General features: G+C 46.8%; 1 protein-coding gene across 1 annotated transcript in view; it reads left to right on the plus strand.

The window, feature by feature from the left end:
- The first annotated feature begins 1,226 nt into the window (after window positions 1-1,226).
- Window positions 1,227-17,493, plus strand: part of MEP1A (meprin A subunit alpha) — a 31,201-nt gene continuing 14,934 nt past the window's right edge. Inside the window, exons 1-8 of the mRNA XM_068233246.1 lie at window positions 1,227-1,259; window positions 2,148-2,223; window positions 3,580-3,697; window positions 7,477-7,652; window positions 8,193-8,414; window positions 12,277-12,426; window positions 14,227-14,442; window positions 16,221-16,694. Coding sequence (XP_068089347.1) covers window positions 1,227-1,259; window positions 2,148-2,223; window positions 3,580-3,697; window positions 7,477-7,652; window positions 8,193-8,414; window positions 12,277-12,426; window positions 14,227-14,442; window positions 16,221-16,694 — 1,465 coding nt within the window. The remainder of the gene's footprint in view (window positions 1,260-2,147; window positions 2,224-3,579; window positions 3,698-7,476; window positions 7,653-8,192; window positions 8,415-12,276; window positions 12,427-14,226; window positions 14,443-16,220; window positions 16,695-17,493) is intronic.

Genomic DNA, 17,493 nt, shown 5'->3' on the forward strand with positions numbered 1-17,493 from the left:
CCCCTGGGGGACCAGAGAGCGATCGGCTCTCATAGGCAGAAGCCTATGACAGCCGATCGCGTGATTGGCCGGTAGGGGAGGGAGGGAGGGGAGTGTAAAGTAAAAAAAAATTGTAAAATTTATTTAAAAATAAAAGACAAATATTTATTTAAAAAAAATAAACAATGTATGGGAGAGCTCTGTTGGTGGGGAGAAAAGGAGGGGGGAATCACTTGTGAGCTGAGTTGTGCGATCCTGCAGCTTTGCCTTAAAGCTGCAGTGTCCTAATTAAGTAAAAATGACCTGGTCACTGGGGGGGGGGGGGAGTTTAACACCGCAGTCCTCAAGTGGTTAAAAAAAGTTCAAATCGCTCATAGTGTGAACAAGCCCTTACCCTGAACAGAGGGAAGCCTCAGGATCCTATTGAGGCTTTCCTAACTTGTCTGAAGCCCTCTGTTGTGGACCCCCCTCCACATCAGAGCCGTGCAGCTCCTCTTCCTGATTCATGGAAGCATAGTAGACGCGCGAGCCTGTCAGCGCATGTGCAGTAGCACGGAGCAATTAGCTCTGCCGCTGGCACATGAGCCTCACGCCCACAGCAGCAGCTTCTACAGCCGCAGGGACGCGTTAGTCACGACCCTGCAACTTGGGGGCCTGTGCGCGCGTTTGTGCGGGTAGATGTCCGCGATCACGATGTTGCCGGCAACAGGGGGGATTGGCTGCAGGGGACAGAAGTCCCCTGAGCCAATACGTACTGTACATGTCTGCCGAAAATGAACACTGTTTTAGTTCAAAAAGTGTTCATTCTTAAATAGAGCCACTGCGCTTCCTTTCGCTCACCGATTTCCGCTGCTTACCGCCACCGATCGTTAGATTTTTGAATGATAAAGGGGAGTGGAGATTTATTCATTAATCTACCCTCTAGGCCACCGTGATCGCAGGCATCCATTGATGCTCATGCGCAGGGCCGGATTTAGGCAAAGGCCGCCTAAGCCATGGCCTAGGGCACCACGGGAGGAAGGGCACCAAAGCAGCAGGCTAAAATGGTGCAGAATTTGCAAGCTTGGAAATGCTGCAATGCAGGGAGATCAGGCGAGCGTCTGACCGCGGTACTCTGCTGCTAGCTGCCTGTGCAGCAGCCATCTTGCTCTCTTTGCACGTTTGCACTGAGGCCGGCGGCTATGGACTTGGGCAGCATTAAAGATGGAAAAGAATAGGAAGCTTCTGCACTGGAGACAAGTCGAGAAATGAGTAAAACTGATGGCTGCTGCGGTGTGAAGGCAAGCTGGCTACCTGTACTGAAGGGGGGGGGGGAGGGATTAAGGGAGTCATCTGGCTACCTATACTAGAGGGAAAGGGGGAGGAGTCATCTGGCTACATATACTAGAGGGAAGGGGGAGGCGTCATCTGGCTACCTATACTAGAGGGAAGGGGGGACGGGTCATCTCGCTATCTATACTGAAGGGGGGCAGCTGGTGACAGTGGTCTAGGGCGGTAACGAGTATAAATCCGGCCCTGCTCATGCACAGAGCGTTCCCGGCAACAGGTGCGCGTTCAAGGATGCGCACTGCCGGGCCAGTGCCTACTACTAAGGGCCCTAGTGAACTGGAAGTAGTAGAAGTGGAAGTAGAAGTTGTTCACTGCCGAACTGTTCGTGATCATTAAAATCGAAGTTTTGCTGGCGGGCCCCATAATTTGTAGTTACGCCCCTGCTGGAGGGTCATGGGACAGTGATGTGGCAGCAGTAGAGCTAAGAAGACCGCCACACAGATTGAAGTTGGAGGGAGGAGCATGCAGACATGTGAATTACTTCAATCTTCTCCACTCACAGCTCTACATAAGCACCCGAGCCAGTGCTACCCCCTCTGACGGGCCCCTGCATGCTCCCGGTACTCATACGGGGAAGGTGGGGGCTATTGTTATGTCCTTGTCCTCAATAGTCTCTGTTAGGAATGTTGGATTAGAGCTTGTTCTCACTGTGCAGTGCGGTATTTGGTTTAATGCATGCACAGTGCAGATCAAAAGTCAAGTGCTTCCTCATATTAAGCTTATGATATGGTCCCCCATGAGGGCAATGCATCTTCCATTGTCCCACCATGCTAAATGCAGAAATGTCCAGTGTCCATATGTGTCATTTTAACGCTGCATTGTTTGTTTTCTTCCACCAGAGAGAGAGGAATGCTCTGCGAAATGAATCCTTACGCTGGAAGTTCCCCATTCCGTACATACTGGGTGACAGCCTGGGTAATCTATCTGTCTGTCTGTCGTCCATCTCCTGACTCCGTCATTAGCTTAATTTTCCAGTTCAAGCACATGGAGAAAGAGGCGAGGAATACCAGTGCATGTAAATTCGCTTCCAACCACCTCCCTGTGCTACTGAGAGGGTAATGCTTAGGTTCCTTGCACACTATCTACATTGCCTTAGAAAACTGGGCTCCTGACATTTGGCCTCCCGAGAATTGGGCTCCTAAAAACTGTGCTCCAAATATTTGGGCTCCTGAAAATTGGGCTCCAGACATTTGGGCTCCTGAGAATTGGGCTCCTGAAAACTGGGCTCTTGGCATTTGGGTTCCTAAAAATTGGGCTTGTGACATTTAGGGCCTGTTTCCACTACACGCAGATTGGATGCAGAAAAACTGACTCCAATGAATGTCTATGGGCCTGTTTCCACTAAAAGCGATTTTTCTGATGCAGATTTTCCCATAGGCATTCATTGGAGTCAGTTTTTCTGCATCCATTCTGCATCCATTCTGCATCCAATCTCCGAGTAGTGGAAACTGGCCCTTAGGTTTATGAAGCTCCAGACACTTGGGCTCCTGAAAATTGGGCTACTGACTTTTTTGGCTCCTGAAAACTGGGCTCCAGACATTTGGGCTCCTGAAACTTGAGCTTCTGGCATTTGGGTTCCTGGAAACAGGGCTCCAGATATTTGGGCACTTGAAATCTAGGCTGCTAAAAACTGGGCTCCTGACATTTGGGCTTCTGAAAACTGGGCTCCAGACATTTTAGCTTTTAAAAACTGTATAAACTGAGAAATGTATTTTTTTTGTTGCAGGCAGGGCAGAATTATGACAGGTAAGAGACTGAGGAGAGAGCAGTAAGGGTTAAATGCTTCTTCACATTCGGGGTGGAAGGGCAGAGCAGAAAGAAGAGCCGGCTGAGCTCTGGACTTTTAGGCACCTGAAAACTGGGCTCTACAAATTTGGGCACCTGAAAACTGGTCTCCAGTCATTTGGGCACCTGAAAACTGGGCTCTTGACAGTTCGGCAATCAAAAACTGGACTCCAGACATTTTGGGCACCTGAAAACTGGGCTCCAGATAATTGGGTTCCTGAAAACTGGGCTCTGAACATTTGGGCACCTGAAAACTGTGCTTAGATAACAGAGCAGTGAGTAACGTTATCCACTTGCACCACACCTATAACACTGGTTTCTGGTGTGAAACCAGCCTCAACGTATCTCCATCTATTTATCATCTATCTGTCTGTCATGCATAGAGATGATCAGTGTGACACTAATAAATTGACTTGCAGGGAAATTGAATGCAAACAAACTTTATGCAGCAGTGAGATAACCAGACCATCATGTTTTTACTTTCAGACCTTAACGCCAAGGGAGTTATTCTGAAGTCTTTGGAAATGTTCCGCCTGAAGTCTTGTGTAGATTTTAAGCCTTATGAAGGAGATCGTACATATATCCATTTCCAAAAATTTGGAGGGTGAGTCATCAAAACCAGCTTCAACTTTCTGGAATGATGCTTTTATCATGCGTACTTTTACATATTTTTTGTTATTATACAGCAGTTATGATAGTGTTTAACATTTGCAGTTTGCACATAACAATTTTCAGCTGGCGGCCTGTAATTCTTAAAATATGAAGAATCAACAGAGAGCCAACCACAATTTTTACAAGTAGAAAAATAATGGTGGCTCCCATAGGAGTTCTATAAAAGATCCACTTTAATTCAGGAGAAATCTAGTGGAGGAGGGAGAGGCAGGCGTATGTTCCCGGCGGTGTTGAGCTGGGCGTGGGGAGAAGCCTAGCGGCAGCTCTCCCTGTATGCGACAATGTAGGGGATAACAAGTATATTGCCCTATTGATTACCTTAGCCTGTCCTCTGTTGCCATAATTTCGGGTCCTGATGTTGCCGGCACCCAAATTGCAGGGTTTACCTGACAGCACCGCTAGAACCATAATAATATTACGGCGCATGGCGGCGACCAAAGCAGGTGCTGCGCGCATAGAGAAGTAACATCAGAGCTTGTTGGGTGACACGTCTGTGCATGCATGCAACGATCGTTATCTAACAATAACCATACACACTTTTTGAAAAAACTATCATCATTCAATCGGGTTCGTCCTGACAGATCCACATTTTCCAGCGATATCGGTCGTTCATTTTTAGATTTAATGATCGTTTGTAAAAGTTTTGTGCACGATTATTTGACGATCAATCGTTTCAGAGCCGTTTTAAACAACTATAGTCTCAAGTGTGTACATAGCTTTATGTAGTGTTATTTTTAGCATGAGGGTCAACAGATATTAAATACTATGAGCAGATTGTGCAGGTAAACCTCACACTACATGGAGGGGGTAAAATTGGTCATTGATGAGCCAATCACAATTGAAAGTGTGTACCAGGCTTTAGTTATATACAGTACAGCCCATAATTATTCATACCCCTGGCAAATTTTGAGATAAAGTTACTTTTATTCAACCAGCAAGACATTTTTTTGACGGGAAATGACATAGGGGGTCTCCCAAAAGTTAATAAGATGATGTACAAGAGGCATTATTGTGGGAAGAAAACATTTCTCAGCTTTTATTTACATTTGAGCAAAAAGTGTCCAGTCCAAAATTATTCATACCCTTCGGAAACTGTCACAATCTGTGGGAAAATCCAAAGTTCTATACCATTCCAAATAGTCCAAGCTGTTCTAAAGCATCCTAATTACCCTGATTAATTGGGAATAGCTGTTTTAACCTCCTTGCCGGTCTAATTCCCCCGGCAAGGAGGCAGCGCAGCACTTTTTTTTTTTTTTTTTTTTTAAATCATGTAGCGAGCCCAGGGCTCGCTACATGATAGCCGCTGAGCGGCGGCAGCTCATCAGCCACTCCGATCGCTTCCGGCGATCGGAGTAAGCAGGAAATCCCGTTGAGAACGGGATTTCCTGCTGGGCTTCCCCAGTCGCCATGGCGACGGGGTGGGATGACGTCACCGACGTCATCGACGTCAGGACATCATAGGGAATCCCGAAACACCCTTCAGCGCCTGGCCCTGATTGGCCAGGCGGCGCAGGGGTCTGGGGGGGGGGAGGCGGCTCGGCGCTGCGTGTAGCGGCGAATCAGCGAGGAGCGGCAGCGATCGCGTACTACACGCAGCTAGCAAAGTGCTAGCTGCGTGTAGGAAAAAAAAATTACGCAAATCGGCCCAGCGGGGCCTGAGATATCCTCCTGCGCAGGTTACCCCGAACTGAGTTCGGGATAACCGGCAAGGAGGTTAATCAACTCAACAGGTGAAAAACAACAGCTCTCTGCAGTCTCTCTCAGACAACTATGACTTTCGGCCACAACTGTGCTTTGCTGAAGACGTGTTTCCTTCTCTTTCAAAGGTAGTCATTACTTTTGAGACAGTACCTCTTGAAATGCCATTCAGGCAGTTTCTGTTACAGTAGCGCCTGCCATACAAGCACCAACAATTTGGCCTCTTTGAAAGTCTTAGGGCTCGTTCCCACTATCGCGAATCTGCATGCGTACAACGCATGCAGATCCGCACATGTAATGCAAGTGGATGGGCCTGTTTCCACTGTAGCGTTGTTGAGGTGCGTTTTTTTCAGCGTGAAAAAAACGCACAAAAGAGCCAACGATTTCGCCTGCGTCGGGAATCCGTGCGAATCGCCGCTAATGTATTTAATAGTAAAAACGCATGCGTTTGTTACATGCGTTTTTACCCGCGATTTCGCGTGCGATTTCGCACCTTTTTCAATTTTATTTAGCCCTGGCAGTGTCATGGTTAATTTCGCATGGCACCCTGCCATGCGAAATCGCATGCGAAATCGCGGGTAAAAACGCATGTGGAAACGCATCCGCATGCGTTTTTACAAGCGTCGGAATGCGGCCGAAATCGCGTCGCAACAGTGGAAACAAGCCCTGAGAGATCTGCCATTTTTATAAATTTATAAATTTTTATAAATTATAACCAACTTTGGTTTAAATATCAAAACAATTATTTTAGTTAAACATATCAAATAACAAAAATAATAAACAAAAAACATGTAACATGTCAAGTTTTGATTGCTTAAAGAGAATCTGTACTCTTAAAGGGAAGGTTCAGGGACTGTTTAAAAAAAATAAAAATCCGCATCCACTTACCTGGGGCTTCCTCCAGCCCGTGGCAGGCAGGAGGTGCCCTCGGCGCCGCTCCGCAGGCTGCCGGTGGTTTCCGGTGGCCGACCCGACCTGGCCAGGCCGGTGGCCAGGTCAGGCTCCTTCCGCGTTCCAAAATGCGCCTCACGGCGGCGCGCTGACGTCATCGGACGTCCTCCGGGCTTTACTGCGCAGGCTCAGAACTACTGAGCCTGCGCAGTAAAGCCCGGAGGATGTCCGATGACGTCAGCGCACCGCCGTGAGGCGCATTTTGGAACGCGGAAGAAGCCCGACCTGGCCGCCGGCCTGGCCAGGTCGGGTCGGCCACCGGAGACCACCGGCAGCCTGCGGAGCAGCGCCGAGGGCACCTCCTGCCTGCCACGGGCTGGAGGAAGCCCCAGGTAAGTGGATGCGGATTTTTATTTTTTTTAAACAGTCCCTGAACCTTCCCTTTAACAATAGAAAGCATACCATTCTATTCATTATGTTCTCCTGGGCCCCTCTGTGCTGTTTCTGCCTCTTACTGCTGCAATCCTGGCTTGTAATTGCCATTTTTATCCAGTGTTTACAAACAAAAGACATAGCTCAGTGTGTGTCATACAGAGCTTGGAGGGGGCCTGGAGAGGGTGTGTATAGCTTCTTGCCAATCACAAGCAGCACAGCACATTCCAGTCTGACTGCCTCAGCCCAACGGAGGAGAGAAGATTAGATCATATAACAGAGATAATACAGCCACTGTGCAAATAGGAAAGGCTGCAGTTAGACAGAGCACATTAGAACAGGTATAGGAACTTATAGGATAGAATAAATAAGGATGAACATTTTGTTACAGAGTCTCTTTAAAACATGTTCAAAGATTATGCTGCCATAAATTTCCATTATTTTTGATGCATGGATAAAATATTAATATTGTTCACAAACAAAATTCAGCAGAAAGTGCAACTGATGTGCTTAATTCCAAGCTGAATATAATTTGCATGACATTTTCATGCAAGCCATAATAATTAGCATCTCACTGACCATCTGCAACCTGTCTGCAAAGTCGTAGTGTGTATTATTCACTTGCGTTTCTTAAGCTCCTTACCAAGAATGTAAAGAGCATGAAAAAGCATGAATTTGTTTTATATTCAGATGCTGGTCCTATGTCGGGGATTTTGGAGTTGGTCAGGACCTTTCCATCGGCAGTGGATGTGACCATAAAGCCATTGTAGAACACGAGATCCTCCACGCCTTGGGGTTCTATCATGAGCAATCTAGAACAGATCGAGATGACTACGTTCAGATCTGGTGGGATCAAATCACTGAAGGTGTGTCTGTGTAATGCTTGAGACATAATGAAGGCCATGTTTACACTTAACCTCCCTGGCGTTCTGATTCCCGCGGTTTAAAAAAAAAAAGATTAAAAAAAAAAGATTAAAATCGGCCCAGTGGGGCCTGAGCGGCACCCTCCAGCATCTCTGGACGAGCTCAGCTCAGCTCGTCCACAACGCTAGGGAGGTTAATCAGTGAAAGAGGAGGAAGAAGGAAGTGCACCATGGTGAGTCTTGCAACGTGACCAATAGGACGCGTGCAAGCTGGAACGCAGGGCGGACGGCAGAATTATGGGTAAATAACCGCTTGTAATCCAGCCGCTCAATTAAGGCTCATTTCGTGAGCACATCCCTGACTGTAGGTACTCTTTAATCAACTATTAGGATTCCATTTTCAGTAACAAGGCCAATTTTTAGGCAGAAATTCATCTGGTTACTGACTTACCTCCTCCACCTCCTGCCCGAATTAAAACTTTTGCAAAAAAAAAATTCTGTAATTGAGTTTATGAAAATAATTTGTGCCGCTCTGTGTTGCAGGAATGGGACACAACTTCAACACGTACGACGATGTTTTCATCACTGACCTGAACACTCCATACGACTATGAGTCTGTTATGCATTACGGCCCCTACTCCTTCAACATAGACCCTAATGTTCCGACCATAACTGCCAAAATCCCTGCCTTCAATAACATTATAGGACAGCGCCTGGACTTCTCTGCGATTGATCTGGAGCGTCTGAACCGCATGTACAACTGCTGTAAGTGACAGAAGAATCTGTCCAAAATGACTGGGGTGGATTTTACTAAGGCTGAAGAACAGTAGGAGGCATATGAGAACAATCACTGGGCTCAATCCCATTCACTTTTTCTCCCAGTGTTTTCTCCTAGAAGATCATTTTTCATCTTCTGTTTAAACTAACTTTTCAGAACTCTGCAATTGAAAAATTCCTGACAGAATTATTCTGAATATTTTCTTGCTTGTTGAAGGCTTAAAGAGAGTCTGAAGCGAGAATAAAACTCACTTCAGCTCTTATATTCAGCAGGGGCATGTGTGCCCCTGCTAAAACGCCGCTATCCCGCGGCTGAACGGGGGTCCCTTACCTCCCAAATCCCCTCCGTGGTGCCCGGGGATCTCTTCCTGGTGAGGCAGGGCTAAAGGCTGCAGCCCTGCCTCACGTGCGTCTATCAGCGCGTATCTCCGCCTCTCGCCCGCCCCTCTCAGACTTCCTTCACTGAGAGGGGCGGGGGAGAGGCGGAGATCCGCCGCTGATAGACGCGCTGAGAGACAGGGCTGCAGCCGTTGGCCCTGCCTCCAGCAGCAGCAAAATCTACGACCAAGTTGGTCGTAGATTTTGCAAGGGGGGATTTGGGGGGTAAGGGATCCCCGTTCAGCCGCGGGATAGCGGCATTTTAGCAGGGGCACACATGCTCCTGCTGAATATAAGCTCTGAAGCGAGTTTTATTCTCGCTTCAGAGTCTCTTTAAAGGGGAACTGAAGTGAGAAGAATATGGAGGCTGCCATATTTATTTCCTTTTAAACAATGCACATTGCCTGGCAGCCCTGCTGATCTATTTGGCTGCTGAAGTGTCTGAATCACACCTAAAACAAGCATGCAACTAATCTTGTCAGATCTGACAATAATGTCAGAAACATCTGATCTGCTGCATGCTTGTTCAGGGTCTATGGCTAAAAGTATTAGAGGCAGAGGCTTAGCAAGACAGCCAGGTAATGTGCATTGTTAAAAAGGAAATAAAGATGTCAGCCTCCATATCCCTCTTGCTTCAGCTGGCCTTTAAAGTGTACCAGAGGTGAACATATCTAAAAATGTGATACTTACCCACGGCTTCCTCCATCCCCATAAGCTCGTGTGAGTCCCACGCCATCCTCCCGTGGTCTGCCGTTCAGCCGCGGTAACTTGCTCAATCGAGTCCAGTCTGGGTCTTCTGCACATGTGCGGGAGGTCCACGCATGCTCAGAAGACCCAGACTGGATGTGACTGAGCTGTTACCAGGGCTGATCTCAGCTGAACGGCAGACCGCGGGAGGACCAAGTGGGACTCAGATGAGCTTATGGGGCTGGAGGAAGCCGCGGGTGAGTATAAAATCTTTAGATATGTTCATCACTGGTTCACTTTAAAGCACATGTAAACTGTGCTCACATCTGGGGATTTTAACTTACCTGGAGCTTTTTCCAGCCCCTTGTAGTCTGGCAGGTCCCTCAACATCCTCTGGCCTGGGTCCCCTCCGATCTCCCGCTATCAATTATTGCGGTCTGGAGGTCCACTCCGCACATGCAGTCCCATCTGTGCGTGCTCCATGATTGTGTTCCCGACACTGCAAACATTCTTTTGAGAACCACGCATGCCAGGGCCGGGCCGAGGCATAGGCTGGAGAGGCTCCAGCCTCAGGGCGCAGTGTAGGAGGGGGCGCACAATTCATTCAGCTGTCATTCCTAATTGTGTATTAAGCAGAAAGAAATAAGAAAAGGGGATACATGGCAGTGACTGCAAGCCAGATAACTAGATATTAAGGTGTTGGGGAGGTTGTGTGCCCTGTGGCGCCTCTTAAGGTGGCCACACACGATACAATAAAATGATCCGATTTTACGGCAATTCGATAAAAACGATCGGATCTCTCGAAAAAATCGAAAGCTTTTTTTCCATTCGACTGAAAAATCCGATCGGATTTCCCGTTTTCTTCGATTTTTATCGATCCGGAATGCCAGATATTTTTCTTCAATCTTTCTAAAGATTGTATGGTGTGTGTTAGATTGTGAATTTATTAATATACACCCCCTAGCAATTTTGAGTTTCCAATCATTTTTATCATAATTGGGGAAAGATTGAACATAGGTGTGTGGTACATTGGTCATATTTTTGAAATGTTACAATCAGTCAAAAAAATGTATTGCAATTCTTAAATTGAACAGATATTTAAAAAATTGTATGGTGTGTGGCCACCTTTTAGTCTAATAGCAATCAGTGTGTGACGGCTGGGGTGGCAGGGATGGAGGGGCGCACTTTGGTGTCTCAGCCTCGGGTGCTGGAGGACCTTGTCCCAGCTCTGACGCATGCACAGGTGATCCCAGGGATGGCACGTGACTGTTTAAAGCTTGCGGATGGGACGGCGCATGTGCAGTCAACGCAATTAGAGTGCCTATCACAGGGATTTCGGAGCTGACAGCGGGAGAACAGAGGGGACCCAGAAGATGTTGAGGGGCCTGTCAGACTACGGTGGGCAGGAAAAAGCGCCAGGTCAATTAAAATACTAATCTTTACTTCCAGTTTAGGTGTGCTTTATGATGCATTTTATTTATAAGATGTGAAAATATCACCTAGGAGAAAACTTAGGGGAAAAAGTAAAATGGATCGGACCCTACTGTGCACTTTATTATGAACTGCATTGGCTGTATTAGTACTGGGTAGGGATGCTGTTTTCCGGTAAAATAAACCAATTGTTTGTGGCATGGATTCCACAAGATGTTGGAAACACTCCCTTGAGACATTGGTCCTTGCTGACATTCTTGCATTATGCAATTTCTGCAGGCTTGTCAGCTCCAGGTTCATGCTATAAATTTCCCGCTCTACCATATCTCAGAACGCCACCAGCCTGGTCTGCTGACACAAGACAGGTTGGGTCCACGGGTTAATACTGCTGAGGTTAAATGATATCCTCTGTGGCCGTCCATGTGACCCAGCAGCACCAGGCAGGAAGGGGAACCATGGAAACCAAGATGCTGGCAGAATCAGGTAACGTATATATCCCTTCTGCCTCCCCCGTTCCTGCTTTTGCCGACTCCCCTCCACCACACATACACAGTAGCACGCCACAGTAACTAGACAATGAAGGCTGCGGACGGACAAATATTTTTTAAAGGGGCAATGGAAGATACTTGGGAGCCCCTAAGGACTCTGGGGCCAGGGGCACTTGGCTTATTTGTAGTGCTGGCTCTGGATGCAAATACCACGATGTATAGACTATGTGTAAGTTGAAGAGTGCGCGTGGCTTCGCTCCTGTCTGTGAATGAGTCTGGCAGGCACAGGATTCATCATGCCTACTCAGTAGCATAGAGCTGCTCGGGCTTAGTGGAAAAAGCTGAGCCTGAGCGTCTCCAAGCTACTGCACAGGGCCATGCGGTCACGCTTGTTCACATATGGGAGTGCGGCCGTGAACTTACCGTGGGCCCTGGTGTCTCACAGTGGTCTGGAGGAGGACATGGGAAGTCTCTGGAGGATCCCAAGATGCCCCTTTACCAAGGTAAGCAGGGGCGTAAGAAGAGGGGAACAGCACCTGCAATGGCAGGGGGCCCAGAGCTGTGATTGGGCCCTATCTACTATTCTTCCCTTCCTCCAATACAGGGGAGTATACTTCAAATCAGGTGTTTTTGTGGTTTCACTTGTTATGGGTGTGAAGATCATGATGGTCACACTTGTTTTATGACCCCCATGAGATGGTCCTCAAGGCCATGAAGGGCACCAAGGGAAGCAAGGGAAGGGGTGTGAACATTGGGGAGTCCTCCTATCAAAGTTTCACTGGAGGCCCCATGAATTGTAGTTATGCCGCTAGAGGTACGTAGTTATGCTTTAAAGTCTCTTCAGGTAATCTAATGTTCCCTTTCAGCTGCCCCGCTCCTTCTTCTGGATCAGTGCGCCTTTGAATTCATCAACATCTGCGGCATGGTCCAGGGTACTACAGATGATGCAGACTGGATCCACGAGCTCAGTGTCCCGGGGGTTTCCAATGATCACACCTTGCTTGGACGCTGCAGAGGTAATACATTTTTTTACAGGAATCTGCTGAGTCTTCCACATGTACCCCAGGAGACCGCAGTGTGCGTGCAAAGGCCGAATGATATGGCTTAACAACCGCCAACCAGTGCTGCTGCCAAGGGTCAATTGCCTTGTTTACTTTTCTAAGATAATCGTAAAAAAAAGAATGTTGGAGATGGATTATCCTCCGGTGTGTTTACCTTGCTGGTATTTGAAATTGAACCATGAACTTAGTTACTAGCTTAGAACTTTGAACCTGATTAAAGGGATGGTGCTAGAACAAGATAAATTGATTTTACTGAGAGGTCATCTTCAAGCACAAATCTAAAAAATACCATCTAATAGCTTCGTAATCAGGAAGCTTAACACAAACACAAGGCGGCTTTACAATAAAAAAGAAGAGGGAAGCCTCAGGATCCTCCAGAAGCTTTTCCACTTGCTTCTTGAGACCACCACTGCTGCCTGGGACCCTCTGAAAGTTTGCAGCCTCGCACCTCGGCTCTTTGTGCATGAGCAGCTTCAGATGCTGTATGGCCACGCTAGTGGCGGGGAGTGTGGCCATGAGAACATATCCAACAAGCTCTTGTTGGATATGTTCAGAGGGTCAATGTGTGGCAATGGTGAGGACAAGGAGAAAGTGGGAAGCCTCTGGGCTATCCCTCTACCTAGGTTAGTATCCTTTTCAAATCATGTCAGGTTCACTATAAACATATCCTTTTGTGTGAATGAGCCTTCTGTAATGAAAAATCCTCTCTTTAAAGTTCAATTACAGTTCAACGGCCAGCAGTGCCATCACTGCTTCTGATCGTGTGCAGTAATTGGCCCAATGATGGTGCCATGGTTTCGTCTGCGGGACCATCAGCACCAGTTAGCAAAAGGAGCAGCAGGCAGTTGTGATGGGCTGGTCTGGTGCCAGCACCCCTGCCTGATTGGGGCACTTTTTTTTCAACACACTTGTACACTTTGAGTATCCAAGAGGTAAACATGATAAAACACAATTGTATGTTGATGATTTTACATTTGTAACATGTGTAAATGCACTGCACTGTATATACTGATAATTTAATCACTCCTGACGAAGGCGTAATGCTGAAACATGTCGAGTCTGTCCAGTTAGTGCACAGGGTGTTTTGTATACCCCCACACTGTCTGCTTTTATTGTGTCATAGATGTGGAAAAGTCTGAAGAGCCTCCCTATTATATAGTATTTATATAGCGCCGACATCTTCCACAGCGCTGTACAGAGTATATAGTCTTGTCACTAACTGTCCCTCAAAGGAGCTCACAATCTAGTCCCTTCCATAGTCATATGTCTAGGGCCAATTTAGGGGGTAGCCAATTAACTTATCTGTATGTTTTGGGATGTGGGAGGAAACCAGAGTGTCTGGAGGAAACCCACGCAGACACAGGGAGAACATATAAACTCCTTGCAGATGTTGACTTGGCTGGGATTCGAACTGGGTACCCAGCGATGCAAGGCAAGAGCGCTAACCACTACGCCACCATGACTGAGATTACTATATTTGAGATAACCCCTCAACCCGGTACTCTTCAACCAGACTACATATATCCACAATGACACAAATGTGTTGGTGAGACACACACCAACACAACCTGTTTTTTCATATATTTTGTTGTTTCATATACGTTTAGTTTTTATCTGTAACAAATAAAAGTTATGTTTTAGTGCGCTAGGGGGCCGGGGCCTTCTTCCGCTGAGGAACACGTATCTGAGATTTTACATTTTACACTTTTTCTTCTGTATTATTTTAACTAACGCCTAATACTCTTCTCTGTGTAGACAACGGTTACTTTATGTCCTTTAACACCCATGGGGGAGAGATTGGAAAAACCGCTCTGCTAGAGTCCCGAATTCTCTATCCGAAGAGAACGGAGCAGTGCCTGCAGTTCTACTACAAGATGGACGGCAGCCCCCTCGACAGACTCACCATCTGGCTCCGCCTGGATGATGGCGCCGGAAATGTGAGGAGGATGAAGAAAATTCACACAATCTATGGTAGGTTCACTGGCATACGTAATAAAAAGGTGTCTGGAAATTTGGTTCGGCCATGGAAGCCAATAGTAGAATATCAGTAAATTTGCCGAAATCTACTATTAAAGTGAATGGTTACCGATTTAAGAAAAAAAAGTCAGATACTCACCTAAGGAGAGGGAAGGCTCGGTCCTAATGAGCCTTCCCTCTCCTCTCCCGGTGCCCTCAGGGTCCTCCGTTCAAATCCCCCGCCGCGGGGGACTTTGGAAGTCTTCTGGGGGCACTCAGGCTCCCGAAGACGGGCCGCTCCATACTGTGCACGCGCGAGTGCATCATAGAGGGCACTCACGCATGCGCAGTATGGAGCGGCCTGTCTTCGGGAGCCCGAGTGCTCCTGAAGACTTCCGAAACCTCCCTGCGGCGGTGGAAGTGGCAGTATTTGACCGAACTGGTCGAATACTGCTACGGGGGATCCTGAGCGGGACCGGACACCGAGAGAGGAGAGGGAAGTCTCATTAGGACCGAGCCTTCCCTCTCCTTAGGTGAGTATCTGACTTTTTTATTTTTAAATCGGTACCCATTGGCTTTAAAGTGTAAAGAAGGATTGTAAAATATCGGTATGAAATATCTTTATTTTACTATAACTAAACCTAACCCTACTCTCACACAGGTTCCTCCCCCCTGACACCTAACCGTAACTGTCCTCCCGCCACAAACACCCTATCTGATGCCTAACCCTAACCACCCCACTGCACAAACACCTTACCCGAAAGTAGCATCTGGAAGCACAAATAAGTTCTATGTGCGCTAAGCTAAGATAAGAAGTACATTAAGCAAAGCTAAACTAACACAAGCTAACATGAATTAGGCTCACGCAATAAAGGCTGACGTAACGTATTAACTATAAAACTAGGGATACATCTTATATATAGATAACTCTCCAGATTAACAAGTGTTAATTAGTCACCTCCCACTGTAGGTGGGCTGTGGGTGTGTTATAAGTGTCAACCACATTAGGAGCTTTCTATTGGCTTCTATGATTGAATAACTGACAATCTAATCACCGGGCTGGACTGGCATACCCGGCTAAACTTGGAGTTGTTTTGGCGAACCTTTCCCTGATTTCATTGGCACTGTGATGTTTTTCCCGAAGGAGTCCTGTGTCTTTCAGACTTCACATCCAGTTAGATTAGAAGCTAACTGACCTTCGAAAAAGCACGATGTTCCGATACTATATTATAATTCTGTTCTCTTAGAATATGTCCTGAGGAAGAACTCTGAATATAGCCTTCGGCTCAAACATTGGTTCTAATGCTGGATACACACGGTTCGTTCCTGCACTCGATTCCCGTTGATACGCCGCTCGATTCGTTTATTTCCGACATGTCCGATTCGCGTTTCGATGGATCGTTAGGTCTATTTGCTATACTTTACATGGCAATCGAAGTAAAAATCATCAAAATGCGCTCGGAAATGTTCGGGAATAATCGATTCGCCGGGAATCGAACGGCGCATTCGATGCGGGAACGAACCGTGTGTATTCAGCATAAGTGAACAAGGGCTTTACATTGCAAGAACCTCACAGATTCTTACACACACACCACCTGCTGGCTATATTAAGTACCGTAAATGTTAAATAAGAAATCTTATTTATAATTTAGACATTTACATGTCTAAACATAGACCTATTCTGCATTATTAAAGCATTATTCTGCATTATTAAAGCCAATTAAGTAAACCCAATATCCAAGAAAGGGACAAGTGGTAATAACCCTAACAATTGTGTTTATGATTTACCACAGGTGATAATGATCAAGGCTGGAAGCTCGCTTATGTGACATTGAATGCAGATAGAAAGTTCCGATATGTATTCCAGGGGGTCCAGGGTGATGATAAGACCACAAGTGGAGGCATTGTAATTGATGACATCACTCTGTCAGAACTGCCTTGTCCCAATGCAGCCTGGACCATTCCCAACTTCAATAACATCCTGGACACCACCGTTAAAGGAGATCGTATTGCCAGCCCTTGCTTCTACTCCCCTGAGGGCTATGGCTATGGCGTGGGATTGTACCCACACGGGCAAAATGCATCTACTTACACCGGTTACATGGGTATTTCTTTCCACCTGTGCAGCGGGGAGGATGATGCTGCCTTGGACTGGCCTGTATTAAACCACCAGGCTATTATAACCATCTTTGATCAAGATCCAGATATGCGTCTGAGGATGTCCAATAGCAGGAGCTTCACCACGTCTGCTGACCAGATTATCACACGTAAGTACAATTACTGCAAAATGAGGTCCTGTCTTCGCAATTGTTCTTAGAAAGGAACTGTAACCAACAGGGCCGGCGTTATAATACAGGCAAAAGGGGCTACTGCCCTAGGGCCCCAGGGTCCGAAGGGGCCCCACAGGCATCCCCCTTTGCCTCTTTAAATAATTCCCCACTCAGACCTCAAGATCAGCGTGGCGACACAGACCTCCAGATTAGCGCGTCGACTTGACTTACAGACCTCAGGCTCAGAGCGGGACCTGAGGCAAATAGAGCAGCTCACAGCACCACTGTGAGATGTGGCCACTCTGCCTTGGGTCCCGCTCTGAGTCTGAGGTCTGTAAGTCAAGTCGCCGTACTGATCTGGAGGTCTGAGACAAGGTGAGGGGCACTGGGGGCAGTCTTATTCCTATACGGGGGGCAGAGCCATATATATATATATATATACTGTATACACACTGGGGCAGATATATATATATATATATATATATATATATATATATATACAGTGGCTTGCAAAAGTATTCAGCCCCCTTGAAGTTTTCCACATTTTGTCACATTACTGCCACAAACATGCATCAGTTTTATTGGAATTCCCAGTGAAAGACCAATACAAAGTGGTGTACATGTGAGACGTGGATCGAAAAATCATACATCATTCCAAACATTTTTTACAAATAAATAACTGCAAAGTGGGGTGTGCATAATTATTCGGCCCCCTGAGTCAATACTTTGTAGAACCACCTTTTGCTGCAATTACAGCTGCCAGTCTTTTAGGGTATGTTTCTACCAGCTTTGCACA

Source organism: Hyperolius riggenbachi, chromosome 4, assembly GCF_040937935.1.
Source record: "Hyperolius riggenbachi isolate aHypRig1 chromosome 4, aHypRig1.pri, whole genome shotgun sequence".
Lineage (NCBI taxonomy): Eukaryota > Metazoa > Chordata > Amphibia > Anura > Hyperoliidae > Hyperolius > Hyperolius riggenbachi.